At 41.6% G+C, this 19,531-nt stretch overlaps 1 protein-coding gene across 1 annotated transcript; it reads left to right on the top strand.

Annotated features, from left to right (window-relative positions):
* The first annotated feature begins 7,478 nt into the window (after positions 1-7,478).
* On the top strand, positions 7,479-15,894 carry LOC134655998 (uncharacterized). Its single transcript, XM_063511515.1, has 9 exons — positions 7,479-7,785; positions 8,891-9,083; positions 9,188-9,254; positions 9,305-9,453; positions 10,014-10,101; positions 12,487-12,729; positions 13,861-14,039; positions 14,433-14,565; positions 15,734-15,894. Exons 1-9 carry the CDS (start codon positions 7,770-7,772, stop codon positions 15,848-15,850), a joined length of 1,185 nt encoding a protein of 394 aa, XP_063367585.1. The 5' UTR covers positions 7,479-7,769; the 3' UTR covers positions 15,851-15,894.
* Positions 15,895-19,531: the final 3,637 nt, after the last annotated feature.

The raw sequence follows: 19,531 nt of genomic DNA, 5'->3' as shown, positions 1-19,531 counted from the left end.
TATGTGCAATAAAGTGACATAAGTACATACATACATAAAGCACGGAAAACAAATACCGCAAAAGCATACTTTTATGACTGTTCCATTCACTTTGAAACGATACGCATAGTCAGTTCTGACAACACTACGCGCGCAAAATTGCCAAAAACCACGAATCTGCGGCACGCGAAGCGGCGAAATTAAAAAGTGAACGATGAATAACAACCGTGTGCTATCTGTGGGCCGTTATGCCCGTAATGCTATGTGTATACATAGCCATGTGCACTTAAAAACGTTTTCCTGCGACGGGTAAAATCAATTGCTGGCAAAAATGATGATTGAAGGAAATATCGGTCGTGGATCGTGATCAATTGTTACCCACTTAAAGGGCGTCCGATAGATATTAGATAGGTAACGATGGCGCGCGGGTGCTCGAAGCGGGTGACCGGGCTAACGAAGAATAGTATCTACGCGTGCGGCGGATTTTAAGTAGTCGGGATCTTGTTTATATTTGTTTATTTATTTATTTATTTATAGTTTGTGAAAGGACTGTCTCATTTCAAACATAGACAGAGAGAATCATACTATCTTTGTCTTACACTAGTACTAGCACCCAAAAGAAAAGGATGAGTATAGTTTTCCTGGTTCTTACTGACTGACAAATTGGTTTGACCAACTATACGTTCGTTACCTTGCATAATAATTTTAGTATAAAATAGCTAGTGATATAGATAGCTAGGGATCTGACGAACAAAATTTCATACAGAAATACTCAGAGTTATTGAAATTAAAGCAAAAAAGCCGCGCGGCGGCCATGTCTTCCGTCACAGTAACGTGCGGCGCGTCATATATTTTGTTTCCTTCTTAATTCGGCTTTACGCGACAAGACAACAAGACAACTAGACTGAAGAGAACTGAGACAAGTAGATTTGGTATTAATTGTCGCTAGTCGATATTATAAAATGTTGTCAAATAAAACATGACATAATTCAATAAGTTCCATATATTTGCCGTTGTAGCTAATAGATGTTGCGGCATTTCTAACTTTATTCCTCAGAAATAAAGTTCACAATGACGAATACATATTAGAACATAATATTCTTGTTTCGCATAGTATTTGCGTTCCACCTGCTTTGGTATTCCAATCATTAGGCGAGCATTCGATTCATGGGTTCCAGAATAAGTATGATAGAGTCTGTGCGGAAAGAGAAGAGTCGTGGAATGTATTGTTCCCCATACATTTCACGACTCTTCTCTTTCCGAACAGACTCTAGCCAAGATTTATTATGCGTAACATTACATTAGGACAAACAATTATTATACGACGAAATAGGGGTCCCTGGCCAAGGTAAAGAGTTCAAGCCTCTTAGAGCCAGCCAGGCTTAGCCACTAACCCGGGGTTAACCGCTTACCCAGTGTTGAATTGTACTGGTAACCATGGTAACTCCAAGTTTAACCGGTTAACCCCGGGTCAGTTGCTTAACCGTGGCTGGCGCAAGTGGCCCTAAGAGGCTTATTAATGGATCACTAATCGGTTAGGAAATCCAAGAATAGTGTCATAAGTTGTGTTGTTCCTGTATTTTTGTATTTGATTTCTCATTTTGCCTAATTAAATGTATTAGGTACTACTACTACTAAGTAGTAGGCAGTATTATATATTTAGTTAGGCAAATTCGAACTATAGAGAGGAAATATAATAAACCCCTTAATCATAAAAAAAACTTTACGGGCCTGATTTAGTTAAATTATATTTTATCCCTTTCATACAAATAAGTCAAAATGACAGATAAGGACAAACGATTATTAGCTAAATGAGGTTTGTAGCGCGTTTATAAATAAGGGGGTAAGTGTATTTGTAGGGGTTATCAACTAGTACCAATATAAAACCGAAAAAATATTAGAAAATAAAATATTATCTCAATCTCTATTGCTCCTTAATTTATAATATCTGGGAGACCGAGCTTTGCTCGGAAAACATATAAAAACTCGAAAATGCGCGTTTTCCCAGAGGTGAAACCTAGCTAGATCGATTTTCGCCCCCCAAAAACCCCCATATAGCAAATTTCATCGAAATCGTTAGAGCCGTTCCCGAGATCCCCGAAATAAAAACAACACACATAAACACATACACATATTACATATAAATAAATTAATAAACAAGAATTGCTCGTTTAAAGGTATTAGATAGATAGAGATACAGAATTTAAAACTTTTGACATACAACTGTCCGAGTCAAAAGCTCGCTTGCTCAGGAGTAGTTAAGAATACCATCCCTGCTTTGTTATTCGTTGCTTTCGTGTTATTTGCCAACACTGTTTGATTAGCTAATGTACGGAGCCACCGCGAGATATGTAACGAGATACCATCGAAATGTAGAATAAATTAAGGGAAAGCATTGTACGGATACGGAGTAAAGAATCAGGCAGAGAAACAGCTTCGTATAATGTAGAATAGAGAGTAAACACCATGCGCGCGGCGCTTATTCTATTGGTATTGTAACTTTATGCGGAGGTTGCCAGAGGAAAGTCAACATCAATAGTTGCGGATGAAACAACGCTAATACTTAGGTATGAATCTTCGGTATAGGTTTAGGTTTAGGTTCTTAGGTATAGGTCACCCTAGAACCTTAATGGTCGCGTACTGCGCGGTTTAAGAGGAAGTTCCTCCCGCGGACGCTCCAGCTGTGGAATGAGCTCCCTTCCGAGGTTTTCCCGGGGGTCTAGAGTATGGGCTTCTTCAAAAAGGAAGTGTACAGGTTTCTAAAGGGTCGGCAACGCGCATGTAACACCTCTGGAGTTGCAGGCGTCCATAGGCTACGGTGACTACTTACCATCAGGCGGCCCGTATGCTTGTTTGCCACCGATGTGGTATGTAAAAAAAAGGTTTGAATGTAAATAAATAGGTATGAATCTTTGTTATATGAAATAATGGAGTTATTCATAAACGGCTGCTAACTTAATCAGTTGATGATCGTCGTTTATCCCTATCTGTCGCTATGCCATAGAGAGGGACAAACGACGATCATCAGCTGATTAACTTAGCAGACTTTTATGAATAACACCGTAAATGTTTATCGACTGATTAGTATTGACAACCAAATTAACTTGAACCCTAAATGGCTCAACAATTAATGTCGGTGACTGTACAGTCAACAGCAGAAGTTGCTAAGCGGGCGAGGTGTTCAAAATGATCTTGACGCGACTTTATTGTTATGAGAATAAGAGTGTGTCTAGATAATTTTGAACACCTCTCCCGCTTAGCAACTTCTGCTGCTGACTGCACCTATTGTTTCTCTGTAACAATATTTGATTTATTCTGTGATACAGAAGCATCTGTATTTAAGTGAGTGTTTGTTGATGTAACATAAGTTACCTTGGAATAGGGAAGTTCCCTGATGCTAGATTTTTTAAGTGGGTGTTCTGTTTGCGGGTTTCGCCACTTTTCAATTCCCAACCAATTTAACTCAGAATAGATTGAGGAGAGCAGGACATTGACTCGGCTCTCTACAACATGCAAGTCGAGAGACCTTATATTCTCCGGACATTTGATGCGGTCTCTAACGCATGATATACCTAATGAAAATTATGCTTTTTGGCCGAAACCACAGAATAACTAATAGTACTACCGTACAGAAAATTCACTCCTTCACAAAAGTCAGATTTAGGTATAAAATTACACCTATATCGCCGCCTGCAAGCAAAATTGAAACTTATAACCGCGCATGAACCGTGAATCTCCTTTGCGCGCCGCCGCAGTTTTATGACCGAGCTGTGAGTGTCGGCACGGGGTTATCACTTGACAAGTTTTTATACCTAAAGTCTATTTTTTTATTCGGTAGACTGAAATGACAGTTCATAGTATGAACATAAAATGTCATTTCATACTATGAACTGTCATTTCAGTCACCGAATAAAAAATTGACTTTATACCCACTGATTTATTATTTTTAAGATAAATATGTAGGAATTACAAACGTTGATTATGTAAACATACATTTTTTATCCGGAGATAGTAAGTATGTCTGATTCTCACGGAAGTAAGTTTCGAAGCCATTGTGTATTTTCAATTTTGCGCGAGCGCCGCGTGACACGACTATCGATCGTGCACGCCGAGCGGCAGCCCACTGCCATTCACCTGTCCGATGGGCGCGCCGGCCAAATGTACCTAAACTGCGGAGTGACACCCCCCTGGCCGAAACCTTACTTAGCTAACTGGGCTTTTTTAAAATAAATATCGAAAACCTGATTCTTTCAAATCTGGGCACCCCTAGACAAAATTGTAGTTTATGGCCGCAGGTGGCCGGAACTTCAAGTCGTCACGCTTCGGGTCGAGTACTACACGCCTCTGCTAGCTCTTCGAAAGCTTGTACTTTTGTACTCACTGTACTCCACTTCGGTCGATCTTCTCCCAGTTGTACAACTGCAATGCTGGACGCCTTTTCGGATCTCTCTGTAAAACAAATGGAGGGCCCAGTTATAAAAATAGTCTGTTCGGAAAGAGAAGAGTCGTGGAATGTATTGGACCCCATACATTCCACGACTCTTCTCTTTCCGAACATACTATATATGTTAAGATACTTACTATCTGGCGTGTAGATCTGGCGTCGCCAAAAGGCGTGATACAATAATTTGAAGATTATTCAGGAATAGGAAATATCATAAGGCCTCATTCACACTATGTAATATGTAATCATTGCTTAACTAACCTAATCTGCCTATGTAATCATAATAGTAGCTTACCTCCTGTTAATACAGGCTTCAAACTATGCAAATTCATTGCAAATTTACTCGGGGTCTTCAAAGTGAATTCAGGGTGCTAATTTTGTCACATCGCTTTTATCATCATATCATGTATATCGCCCACTGCTGAGCATAGGCCTCTCTTCCAGTACACCACTTATACCGATCCTTAGCTAATCTCATCCAGAAGTGACCTGCAATCTTCCGAATATTATCCACCCAACCAGCTAACCAGGCGCTTATTTCATCCGAAAGCATCCACATTTTCGTCAACCTGCCAACACTCTGCCTGACAACATGCGCCCCAAGTGGCCCTAACTCCATTTTAGTTTGGCAAAGAGGTATAATGACGTACATCAACGTGATAGGTATCACTTTTATACACACTCAAATGATAGGTAATATTTTTTAATATACACTTAAAACTTCAGCAGATATTCCTGAAATGTAAAAAATATGTAAGTACGGTTATGTTATCGGGTACGTCTTCCTACCAAACTTTTAAAACTGAAGTTCTCAGCCAAAACTCACCACGTTTTCGTTTGACAATAAGGACGATTTCTAATGCCATCTTCATATTAATAACGCCTTATTGACTACCAGCAAAGTTGTTTATTTTAGCTGAAATATACGCATATAGTTATTTAGTCTTATCTATTGGTAAAATGGTATGAAATGCTTACATAATTGTTTTTACTTATATGACACTGGCTGAAGGGCAGTTTTATCAAAATCTAACATAAATCACGTTGAAATACATCAATAACTTTTGTCATAACTGACTGTGACAAAACTGACAATAAACCAAAAATGTTACTTAAATTATAAAGCCGTTTAAATAATGTTTAACTGTGTTTGAAGATGGTGAAAATAACAGCGACGTTCAAGATGATAGAAGAAATGTGGATGACGAATGTTGTGAAGATCAGATGGCATAGTTTTCTACCTACGCAATTTGATCTTCATAACTGTTGGCATTCATAACGCAACTATGATTTTATGAAGATAAATACATTGGTGTACATACATACACAAACACAACACATTGGTGGATATATACTTGAATATCAATCGTAAATGTTGGAAAGGTTTGGTGATATATTTTCTCATTTAAAATAAACGAGTTGTCATTTTGACAGCACGGCAGATGTGTTCAGATAGTAAAGTGTGTTCGCGGTGGAATTTTCTAAAAATTCATTTTATTCATTTTATTAATACCCGACGCAAAAAGAAGGGTGTTAGCAGTTTGACCGCTATGTTTGTGTGTCTGTCTGTGGCAACGTCGCTCATAAACGAGTGAACCGATTTAGATCAGTTTTTTATTTGAAAGTAGGTTCTCTAGCGGTGGTTTTTAGACATACCTACCTAAAACCATTAAAACTTACTTTACTCTTTGCATACCTACTCGTAATTTATCAAAAATCAGTTCATTCGTTTCATTTCGTGTGGGGTTTTTAATTTTTTAATTTACTACACACTCATGGAAGAATAATTGCTATATATGTAGTTTTGCAGTAAGTATAAGCAGTTACACTACCTTACACAGACTGTGTATTTAGGCTTAATGTTTCTAGGTCAATGAACACAGGATCCCATAAGGCAGCCTGTGTTCTTATTTGCCACCATAACGATATTAATAAATACAGATTAGAACTATTATTATCACTGCATAAGTGCATATTATGCACAGTACTAGGGTGATTTCATATTTCCTTATACAAAACACTTTTGTATTAAGTTCTTAATTATAACCTCAGACCAGCAACCACCTCCTTGGTCTAACTAATTTTATAGGACATATTTTTGTATGGGAAATCTTATTTTGTGACCCAAAAGTTCATAATAAAACGTCAGAGGAAAGCAATTTAGGAATTTATTAAAGTCAATGTGGATAATTCCGTCAATGGGACTATTCCGTCCACGCGCGTATATTTCTTTGATTTTCAATCATATGAAAAAAAGTCATTTGCTTTTGATTGCTGAAACTAAAGGCAATCGCAGCTTTGTCTTGAATTTATTAATAAAACGCAAATGGACGGAATAGTCCCTATGACGGAATTAGCCACATTGACCTTACATAGATTAGAAATGCAAATAACTTGGGTAATATAAAAACCACTTTTTGAGGTATTTTTGTAAACAGCTTTGTCAGGCAGAATACAATTGACCACATAATATTTATGTTTATTTTTTATTATATACGTTGCGTTGTTTGTAGTAATAGAATAAGAAGAGATACTTACTATGTTTTTATTTTCAGTGACAAGTATGGCTAGCCAGACTATAGGTAGGTATACTACTTACTACCTATACGTATATTTATAGGTACGAGTACTTTTATACTAAGGTCAATGTTGAGAAGACCGGCAATAGCGCCATTAATTCCATTATAGTACAGCAAGTTCTGTATAATATTATAGTTGGTCAAACCAAATTTGTCAGTAAATGAGAACAAAAAAAAACTATACTCATCCTTTTCTTTTGGGTGCTAGTACTAGTGTAAGACAAATATAGTATGATTCTCTTTGTCTATGTTTGAAATGAGACAGTCCTTTGACAAACTATAATTATTATTATATTGTAAAAAAATATATTATAGAAAAAAATTATAAGTTAAAGTACTTCCATTATATTGTAACACTGTATAAAATAAACTGAATTTAAAACAACCTCTGTCTTATAATTTTTGTTGACCATTTGTAAACTGTATATTAAAAAAAGGTTGCATTCCTTTTTATCAAATGGCTGTCCGTAAAAAAACCGCAGCGAATTCTTTTTTCTAATTTCAAAATTTCATTCTGACAAAAGCCATAGCGTTTCCAAAAAAAACAAAATACGTTCATTCCTTCATTTTCTTCGCGGTTATATCGTTCTTATGAAATTGTCTTGGCAATTTATCTCCGCGTTATAATCTAATTTACTCAGAGTAAGTGTTAAAGTGCCGTATGTCAGTGTAAAGTGACGTGTAAAATAAGTAATCAGGTCAAAGACCTTTGCTTCGGTTAGCTTTTAAGAAAATTCACCACGCTGCGCAGGTCCGTGATCAAAGTCATGAAGATCAAACTGCGTAAGTACTTTAATAGATGCTATACCTGAATAAAAAACACTTTAGAAGGTATATTCAACCAAGCGTTCATGGCGTCCAAAGATGACGTAAGTAGGTCTTCAGTGCTAAAAACGCACGTTATGGCGTATGCTGTCAATATAATGACTATTGGCTCATGATTTGGGCGTGTGACATACTCGTAAACGTAGTGATTTAATTATCTTTGCTCGTAATTAGATTTTTTTGATTGACAGCGTTCAAACGGTTAAATATGTTCACATCGAGCTTCATATAATAAACGGTTGGACTGTAGCAAAGGGGGGGCTGGGACTTAGATTTTTTTTTGACAAAGTGGTGTCATTATGACACTATTTTTAAATGATTGTAATGTGTATATCACGTCAAAATAAGCATCTTTTATTGGAAAAACTTTTCTCTAAAATAAAAAATGGCCGAGTTAGACGCCTCCCAAGATTGATATTTTTAAAGGGAGCTGGGACTAGAGAGTGGTGTCATTATGACATATATTTTAAATGATTTTAACGTATAGAACACATCGAAATAAGCAACTTTTACTTGGAAAACTTTTTACTAAAACTGAAAATGGCGGAGATAGAGCTTAAGGCAGGCCAGGCTTTTAAGGCAGGTCGGAGTAGGTACGACGACGAGCGAAGCGAGGAGGAGTGTTAGGCAGAACTGCGACCATACAGCGCGCGAGCCGAGCGAGCGAAGCGAGCGTGCCGCGGCAGCGGCCGGCGAAGCGCCAGAACCGACGTTTTTATAATAATACAATTTTACAAGTCCCAGCTCCCTTTAAAAACATCAATCTTTGGTCGCGTCTAACTCGGCCATTTTTTATTTTACAGAAAAGTTTTTCCAATAAAAGATGCTTATTTTGACGTGATCTACACATTACAATCATTTAAAAATAGTGTCATAATGATACCACTTTGTCAAAAAAAATTCTAAGTCCCAGCCCCCCCTTTCGTACAGTCTGACCAGGGACTTACTTGCGACAACCATAGGTGGGAACGAAAGGTCAGATCGCTGTCTCGCTCCAACCTATGGTTATCGCTGACGCCGTCATGAGTCGCTCAATGTCGTGGCTTAAACGTCACGTCCACAGCGCGAGACCGTTTCCCGTCCACATCATCGACCGACGAGAACGAGAGCGGCGCGGAATGGGACACGCTGGTGGCGCCGCCCCCGCGCCCGACGTACATCCACCACCCGCCGCCGCCGCCGCAGGCCGTCGTCGCGGGCGCCGTGCGCAAGCGCCGCGGGAACCTGCCCAAGCACGCCGTCAAGATACTCAAGAGGTGAGTGGGACGGGGGGTTTATAGCAAATTTGCTCAGTTTTATTTCCGACAGAGTTTCATACTGGAAGAGGTTGTTTCTAACATTTTTGAGAGGTTTTTTTAAGGGACATTGTTGAGAGGGGAACGTTCTTGAGACGAGGGGAGATTCTAGAGGGGACATTCTTAAAAGGGGCACATTCTTGAAAGGTGGACATTCTTAATGAGGTTAATGTTAAAATGAGAGCGGCGCGGAATGGGACACGCTGGTGGCGCCGCCCCCGCGCCCGACGTACATCCACCACCCGCCGCCACCGCCGCAGGCCGTCGTCGCGGGCGCCGTGCGCAAGCGCCGCGGGAACCTGCCCAAGCACGCCGTCAAGATACTCAAGAGGTGAGTGGGACGGGGGGTTTTGTAGCAAATTTATTGAGTTTTATTTCTGACAGTCGCGGGCGCCGTGCGCAAGCGCCGCGGCAACCTGCCCAAGCACACCGTCAAGATACTCAAGAGGTGAGTGGGACGGTTCCGACAGAGGTTCATGAACTGGAAGAGGTTATTTCAGACACTTTTGAGAGGACATTTTTAAGGGACATTGTTGAGAGGGGAATGTTCTTGAAACGAGGGGACATTCTAGAGGGGACATTCTTAAATAGATTAATTCTTAATTAGGTACATTCTTTCTAAAATAGGGACATATTTACAGCACAGCGTTCTGGAAATAAGAAAGGTAAATAAAGTCACGAGAGGCATTATTAAAAGCGACATTTTTATAAGGGTAATTTTCAACGCAATGACAGTAATTTCGAAAAAGAAGAAGAAATGGAATAATAGTTAAATTTCTATCCATCCTCTTGTATTACAAGTTACAAGCTTTTGTGAAACGGGCCCCAGGTATAGATATTACAATTTTATGTTTACAAATGGCAGCATGGTTAAAACGATCTTCTTTCCAGATGGCTGTACGAGCACCGATACAACGCGTACCCCAGCGACGCGGAGAAGCTGACGCTAAGTCAGGAGGCAAACCTGACCGTTTTACAAGTAAGTTCTATTGCTTATGCAGCGTACTACGTAGGCAAACAACACGCGAACGCGAAGCGAAGCGATGCGGCGCGGGGTGAATCAATCCTTTGATACCTACCTATAGAAGTGTCCCACGTGGGCGATCTCGTTGCGAACGCGAACGCCCGTGGGCCCGCCGCGCCGCGTCGCTTCGTAAGACGCAGCGTTAATCAGCCGAAATAAGTATACATAGAGAGCTACCATATTTCTCTTCAATAGATATTAAACTGAGAGCATGTCTCATCTTCAAACCCCGTTATAAATGTTACAGTTCATTGAAAAAAGGGTTGACAAAAGTACCCTGAATTCGCCTTTAGTGCATAATTTCGCCTTAACACTTTCTGTGCCAAGCGCCACATTTCCAATACAAAATGAACACACATACGTGTTCTTGGCAGTGAATGTGTTAACTAGCATTAAATCAAAATTATACCAAATCTTGTATCATGAGCGTTTCTTAGTTAGCATTTATAGAATTTGGAGTAATCTTTTAGTAAATTCCAGAATGTCAGTATGTTGACACTGTCAGTAACTCGTGGTACGGGTACCTGCTAATATGACACAATACTGAACACATTACAAACACTCCAACACTCACCAAACATCAATTCCTTTTTATATTACCCCTCAAAAGCCCTATCAACAGTTGTACACTTACGAAGTTATTCGTTCAAGCATTCGATCGAGCTTCAATGCTATCCTTTGTATCCTTTCATATAAGCTCTTAGAACCCCCGAGGGGAAACCGGGGTCGGGAAATATTGCAATGTTGTTATTATACTGCCTTTAAATGACCTTAGTACCGGTGCAGCTTCGTATATTGATTAGAAATAATTGGGAAAATATCGGAGCTGGAGTCTCGGTAGACTGAGGTTTGCTTGGTGCAAACAATAGATTGTGTGCGATTCGAACTTAGAAAAAGGCAGTTTGATCTCGTTTTGACATTACTACACTGACTGTACAGTCAAGAAAATTTATTGGTTGATTGATTATGTGCCGTGCCGCTAGCTTCTGCCCGCGCCTTCGTCAGCGTGGAATGTTGATGATGATTGATAAAAAACCGGCCAAGTGCGAGTCGGACTCGCGCACGGAGGTTTCCGCACCATCAACAAAAAATAGAACAAAACAAGCAAAAAAAAAAACAAGCGAAAAACGGTCACCCATCTAAGTACTGACCCCGCCCGCCGTTGCTTAACTTCGGTCAAAAATTACGTTTGTTGTATGGGAGCCCCACTTAAATCTTTATTTTATTCTGTTTTTAGTATTTGTTGTTATAGCAGCAATAGAAATAAGTACATCATCTGTGAAATTTCAACTGTCTAGCTATCACGGTTCGTGAGATACAGCCTGGTGACAGACGGACGGACGGACGGACGGACAGCGGAGTCTTAGTAATAGGGTCCCGTTTTTACCCTTTGGGTACGGAACCCTAAAAATTACAAAAAAATGTATGTCCTTCTCCGGGCTTAAAACTGTCTCCATTACCAAGTTTCATCTAAATCAGCGGTTTAAGCATGAAAAGGTAACAGATAGACATATATAGGTACAGCACTCATAGCACATGTATTGGTGAGAACGAGATGTGCCGTTGGACAGTTACGATAATTGCGAAATTTCTACAAACACTCCGGAAACTTCTTATATTTTTGTATGGGGACCGAAATTTTCCAGTTCCAAAATGAAACATTTCCTGAAAATTCCGGGAAATTTTCAAGCTTTTTAGAAATATTTCGCAACTTGCACAGTTAAGTAAAAATTCGAATGTCGCTCTATTCTTCGAGACTGTATTGTTCGGCAATTTGCTTTGGTTATTATGCTGTAAGGCTATACGAAACGACTTTCATATTTCTACACATCAATTTATTTATATTCATTAGGCCCTGGGTACATTACATTGTTCACATTTAACATTTTATTCAACTCAGTTCCAGATGCATTTTATTTATGGATTTTGGATTTAGGTCCGAAATAATTTTTTGAATATACTTACACAAGTTAATTCACGCCAGGCCTCCTGCCATAAAGATATTTTTTCATTCACTTAGTAGTCGAGTAGTTAGGTACATCAGTTTTATCGCCGATCACGACCAGTGTAACCTGCGTAAAAACGTCAGAAATAGAGGCAAACGCAATAAATCCGCTGAAACTGATTTATCAAAAAGATGACAACTAACACTCACTAATTAGAATTACTACCAAGTCAGATCCATAATAAACCATATTATACATAGTAAGAAAACAAGATGGATTGTTGTTTAAATAATTATTTTATGCAATTGTGGTTGTCACCTGACGAAATTTAAAGTATGTTTTGGTTGTCAAGTTGTCAACGGTGGCGTGGTTTGAAAAAACTGCTTGTCCTCAGGTGTGCAACTGGTTTATAAACGCCCGCCGTCGCATCCTCCCCGAGATGATCCGCCGTGAGGGCCACGACCCCCTCCACTACACCATCTCGCGCCGCGGCCGCAAGCAGAGCTCCGCCATGATGGCCCCGCCCGGCCAATACCAGCAGGCCTACGGCCAGATGGGCATGAACATGGGGAACATGGCTATAGGGAGCGTGGCCTCCACGTCGGGCGTCGTCGTGTGGGACGGCATCGGGATTGATGTGAGTACATGGCTCACGAGTGTAGTTAGAGTAGGACAGAGCTCCACCATGATGGCCCCGCCCGGCCAATACCAGCAGGCCTACGGCCAGATGGGCGTGGGCATGAACATGGGGAACATGGCTATAGGGAGCGTTGCCTCCACGTCGGGCGTCGTCGTGTGGGACGGCATCGGGATTGATGTGAGTACATGGCTCACGAGTGTAGTTAGAGTAGAGCTCCGCCATGATGGCCCCGCCCGGCCAATACCAGCAGGCCTACGGCCAGATGGGCATGAACATGGGGAACATGGCTATAGGGAGCGTGGCCTCCACGTCGGGCGTCGTCGTATGGGACGGCATCGGGATTGATGTGAGTACATGGCCCACGAGTGTAGTTAGAGTAGGACACAGCTCCACCATGATGGCCCCGCCCGGCCAATACCAGCAGGCCTACGGCCAGATGGGCATGAACATGGGGAACATGGCTATAGGGAGCGTGGCCTCCACGTCGGGCGTCGTCGTGTGGGATGGCATCGGGATTGATGTGAGTAGGTACATGGTTCACGAGTGTAGTTAGAGTAGGACAGAGCTCCGCAATGATGGGCGCCCGGCCAACACCTGCAGGGCTACGGCCAGATGGGTTTGGGCATGAACATGGGGAACATGGCTATAGGGAGCGTGGCGTCCACGTCGGGTGTCGTCATGTGGGATGGCATCGGGATTGATGTGAGTACACGTCACACGAGTGTAGTTAGAGTAGGACAGAGCTCCGCCATGATGGCCCCGCCCGGCCAATACCAGCAGGCCTACGGCCAGATGGGCATGAACATGGGGAACATGGCTATAGGGAGCGTGGCCTCCACGTCGGGCGTCGTCGTGTGGGACGGCATCGGGATTGATGTGAGTACACGTCACACGAGTGTAGTTAGAGTAGGACAGAGCTCCGCCATGATGGCCCTGCCCGGCCAGCACCTGCATTTATTTTTGACCGTTAGATCATTTTGATTATTTTGAACAGGAAAAATACAGGAGTACTTATAGAGACAGGCAAAGCAGATCTATTAAGTCCTTTTATATGATTTCTAAGTGACTACTTGCTGCTTGTATCAGAGGTTAACGTGGCATTTTTTAAATACGAACTTTCGTTTTCAGGCCAACACCGATCACAACCGCAGCCACGTGTACGGCGACGGTCTCCTGGTCTACCGGAGCGACGGAGACGAGCTGGTTGAGGAGTACTCCAGCATCAGCGAGGAGGAGGTCAAGTACGACCCGTCCGTCTGGCAGTCTGTCATCAGCTGCTCCAGCGAGAGGCTGCAGGATGACAGAGAGTGAGTTGCTTTTATGACTCCTAAAGACTGTCCCGCTTGCAATTATTCGGAAGAAGCGAGTAGATCTAGAAACGTAAAGGAACTGAAAAATTAATCCGATCCTCGATTTACGGACGATAAAGCTTATAAGTGTTAGTTGTTTCATGTAATCTTCATGTTTTCAAGTGAGGTTTATATTGGATCGTTTGTGCCCGTGACATTGGCGTGTGAGTGACGTTTTTTGTATTGAGCTGACTGTCTTATTATAAAGAATTCACTATTGAGGCTTTTCATTTCGGACGCTGCTTTTCGGCCAAACCTTCCGTCGCAAGTTTCGCGCGGCGCGCCATATCTTTGGTTCCTTTTTAATTAGCTGGCTTTAGGAGTCTTAACCCCAAATTCACCTTATTCCAGCACCGGCGCCGTAGTAACCGTGTCCACGTCCGAAGAGATCGACGTGGTCGGCAACTCTAAGCTAGACACCGGCGGTTGGCACCCGCAGTTGGCGCACCTGCCCCAGCTGCCGCACCCGCTCCGCCGCGTCCAGGTGAGCCCGCCGCCACCCGTCGCCGTTGAACTGGAGGTCGCTACTACTGATATGTGATCGGGGACTTTGTGTGTGGGGAACCTTGGTGAGGAACCTTGGTGGGGAACCTTGGGGGGCAACCTTGGTGGGGAACCTTGGTGGGGAACCTTGGGGGGCAACTTTGGTGGGGAACCTTGGGGGGCAACCTTGGTGGGGAACCTTGGTGGGGAACCTTGGGGGGGAACCTTGGTGGGGAACCTTGGTGGGGAACCTTGGTGGGGAACCTTGGTGGGGAACCTTGGTGGGTATCCTTGGTGGGGAACCTTGGTGAGGAACCTTGGTGGGGAACCTTGGTGGGGAACCTTGGTGGGTAACCTTGGTGGGGAACCTTGGTGAGGAACCTTGGTGGGGAACCTTGGTGGGGAACCTTGGTGGCAGTGGCGGATTTGCCCTAAGCAGTAGGCCCGGGCCTAAAGCGGCAAGATATTAGGGGCAATAGATGGATGCTGAGAAAGGGGCGACTAGTAGTTACTACAGGGCCAGGGGCCTAAGCGGCCAACACTGCAAATCCGCAACTCCTTGGTGAGGAACTATCCAAGAAGTCGATCTAAGCTAACTCCGCACAGATATTGCCTAAACAAAGTTTGTAGGTGTCATTATAAAATGTCGTATTTTTATAGAAATTTGATAATTATGATGACGTTTCCACACTTGGTTTAGACAATATCTGTGTTAGTTTGGCTTGGCTTGGCTAACCAAGATAATCATTAGGACAAGTCGTTTATTGCCGTAAGGTGAGTATTAGAGCTGTGCGAGTTTACAGAGCGCTATTATTGGTGCGTACATTTCTGTCTATATTCCTATTGGTGGATTTATTCCGCAGCTACGCTTCGCTCAGCTCTAGTCCGTCGGTTTTAAAACACTTACTTGGTAAGATAATTCAAAATGTTTTAGTTTTGTATGTAAAAATTGTCGTAGATTGTTATTGTAAATAAATTGTTTTACAAAAGCACATTTGTTTTATAATATTGGGTGTTTTAATGCCGGCATCACCTGAGTTTAGGTTTTTAATAGGCTGATAGTTTTAGATGAAATAATTTCCGAAGTCTTACTATTTATTCCGTTGCGCAAAATTTTAGTACTTTCTTTTTTTTTGGTAATTGTCTAAAATTGGGGGTCGTCGCTCCAGGTGGTGCCGGCTGAGAGAGAGGGGGACAGCGACAAGTTCAAGTGTCTCTATCTCCTCGTGGAGACTGCCGTCGCCGTGCGTCAGAGGGAGAAGGAACAAGAAGATCTTATTGGTTAAAATCGCGTTTGAAATAACTGAGCGCCTGCCGCGAAAAACTAAAATCGAAATTTCGTTTCGTTTCCCTTGCGTATTCTACTGATAGGGAAAAAGGCAGAAAAAATATCGATTTTAGTTTTTCGCGTAGCGCCTCTGATCTGATTTTGATATTTTCTAAAAGTTGTAGGTATATTTAGGCATAGACGAGAATAATAAGACACGTAAAGAGATGAAAATTACTTTAGACGTAAATTTGTTACTGAAAGTAGATGTCGTTTTAGCGCTGTATGTCCTCTTATATTGCAGAATCTGTGGTGACTTATTCACAATCTAGTTACTACAAAACATATGAAGACGTACAGCGCCATCTATGCAGCAATACTTTATGCAGCTAAGGTCTCTACAACATGGTTTGTCTTACATCCAATTTCGGTTCATTGATGCGTAAGATTTTCTCAAACCTAATTGTGGCTTTCCATCAGACAAGGGCCCTTATGCTTCACGTGTAATAAAGGACCATTGTACAGTCGCCATCAGATATATCGGAGCGGCCAAGGTGCTCACAAATATCTGAACACGCCTCTATTGTCAAGGCGTTAGAGTGCGTGTTCAGATATTTTGAGCACCTCGGCTGCTCCGATATATCTGATGGAGACTATATCAGAATTTCTGTTAGAATTTCAGATAAAACGGTCCTTATTGCATTTAAAGCATTCCCTTCTGTGATGAAAAGTCACAATTGGAAATTTTAGGCACGATCATTATTTCTTTAAGTTTCAATTCTTAGTTAAGGATATATCATATTTTAAGCGATACAATGTTAATGCAAGTGTAACCAATTAGTTAATAAATGCAAATTGATTTTGGCTCCGTTTTCAATTTCAATTGCCTGTCGGAAATGGTCAGGTTGAAGGCAATCAATTTGAGTTAGGTAACAATTCTGGGAACGTTTGCCTACGATTACTGTTGAGCGTTGCGTTACATTTTGTAGAACAATAGGAAAATCTGATTTAAACTTTCACGATTTTTACACATTATTAAATTGTACAACGGGACTTAATCGCGTATCTAAGCGTGGCTGATCATTTACTGGAGTCAGGACCAAACCACTGGATTGAGCTGCATAACCCTAAAATCCTGTCCACGGATCGTCATTTCTACAGCAGGAAAGTACGGGAAGCCATTGAAATAAAAAAACATAGTAATTTCAATCGGGACGAGGGTTTCAAGATCTCATCCACATGGAATCCAGTCATTAGTAAATGTAAGCGTAAACGAATATCGGCAGTCGATAAATCGAATATCGTTATTGTTATGTGTCGACAGAGTGACATCCCTAGTGCGCAAAACGTTCATGCGGATAAACAAGACCAAGTGCGGGTAGTTCGAAAAACTCGCGCGGTTAGAAGATGCTGATGTCAACTTAAGCCAGTCTTCTCTGAGACCACGGGGACAACGCCGTCCTCGAAACGTCGGAGGTAAATCTTAAAAACTTAGATACGCGATTAAGTCCCGTTGTACAATTTAATAATAGGAAAATCTTATTTACCCCCTTATGGCCCATTTAGACGATACGAGAACTCGCATGCGAGTTTCATTACATTGCGGGGTTTGATCGGTCGGTTGAATTGGACGTAACTAACAGTCCGCAATGTAACTAAAATCGCATGCGAGTTCGCGCGCCGTCTAAATCAGCCCTTATTCATACGTTTGCTAAGTTAATCAGCTGATGATCGTCGTTTGTCCCTCTCTATGGCATAACGTCAGATTGGGACAAACGACGATCATCAACTGATTGAGTTAGCAGCCGTTTATGAATTACGTCATTACTTGATAATTAGAATGAGTATCTCGTCTACACTTTTCTTTCATATGTGTGTGGTGGTCAAAAATCGTAGGTTCAAACCTCGGTTAACTTGTATGATGATGAGGGGTTAACCTTTTCCACGCCGTGTCAAACACAAAAGCTGTCACTCAGACGCCACATCATTGAAGTGTCAAAACTGAAGTTGAACTTTGTGTATACATATGCACGTTGGTCGATGTTGCTCTGTGGCCTGTGACCGATTAATCGGTCTTTGGCCTTGAACCTACGGTACGGATATATCGGTCATTGGCGTCCAAAAGGTTAACCCTTCGTATGTTTATATGTCTAAGCACTGAACAATACGAATGAATTTAAACCTATTGTATTAAACAACGGATTTAAATTCATGCGCACTGATAAGTGCTTAAACATATGAAGGGTTAGTCACCAACGTTAGTCACTTATTTGCTTGGCTCGATGACTTCTCAATTTTATCTTTGGGTGTCGCCATCAGATACATCGGAGCGGCCAAGGTGCTCACAAATATCTGAACACGCCTCCATTGTCACGGCGTTAGAGCGCGCGTTCAGATTTTATGAACACTTTGGCTGCTTCGATGGCGACTGTACAATATTATAGTTATAGCCTAATTTTATTTACTTATCATAACTCTGAACATGGTTAAATTTAGTAATCTGCACGAAAGACTGTAAAAGACATCCTTGGACGCTTGTAACATGAAATATGGAGCGCGCAGCAAAGTTGGAATCGTGACCGGCATCGGGAGCAGTTTAGTGTATCTATTAGTTGCCTAACGTTTTCAGTTAACGCCGACTTTTACAGTTCAACGGAGTTGTTGAAAACATCGTGAGGTGTATCTTTAAAGGATCAGATACAGTGCTTGAGAGGTACAGCCATCAGATATATCGGAGTGGCCAAGGTGCTCACAAATATCTGAGCACGCCCTTATTGTCAAGGCGTTAGAGTGCTTGTTCACATATTGTGAACTCCTTGGTCGCTCCGATATATCTGATGGCGACTGTACAACCGCAATGTGCTTAACCTTTTGGACGCCAATGACCGATATATACGCACCGCAGGTCCAACGCCAAAGACGTATTAATCGGTCATTGACCACAGAGCAACATAGACCTAGGTGCATATGCATAAAGTTAAATTTCAGTTTTGACACTTCGATGACGTGGCGTCTGAGAGACAGCTTTTGTGTTTGACACGGCGTCGAAAAGGTTAACGAATTTGGTAAGTACGGGAAAAATTTGCTAAATTTTATTTTATTTACAGTCGTATATTTTATAATATAAATATATTCCTACACTGACTGACTTCCTATTCTTACACTCAGGGCCGTCTTAAACTATGCTGGGGCCCTGGGCACATAAGAATTTGGGGCCCTTTTGGAAAGTAAAGAAAGCTATGTAATTATACTTTTCTTTTTTACTATGATCCTTTATTATGGGTAATCAAATATACTGTCCTCCTCCGTGCCCAAGGCCGCGTGTGCCCTTCTGGTAAAGACGGTACTTACTGCGGTTACACTCTATGTAATTAACTGGTTTGGTTTAACGTAAATAAATGTATTTTCTTTCTATTTTCTAAAGCTATCGCGAATTTAAAACTGTATCCAGGTTACTATCTACTTGATATACCGCTGTGTGTAGGGTTTGCAATCCGGATCCGAAATGTTTGAAATTATCCGGATCTGCATCCGGATCCGCGGATCTTCCCATACATTTCAGATCCGTCGTGCAAACCCTGTGTGTGGCATCCAAATCCTCTATCACTGCTTATAATCCCTGGTGATGAGTGTAAACGTAAAGAAATTTACTTTTTGATTGATTTGAATTGACACGTGTATCACTTTTCACAAAGCGGTT

This window comes from Cydia amplana, chromosome 17, assembly GCF_948474715.1.
Source record: "Cydia amplana chromosome 17, ilCydAmpl1.1, whole genome shotgun sequence".
NCBI classification, from domain to species: Eukaryota; Metazoa; Arthropoda; class Insecta; order Lepidoptera; family Tortricidae; genus Cydia; species Cydia amplana.
Note: the sequence above shows the minus strand (reverse complement) of the source record. Positions and strands in the feature narration are given on the sequence as shown.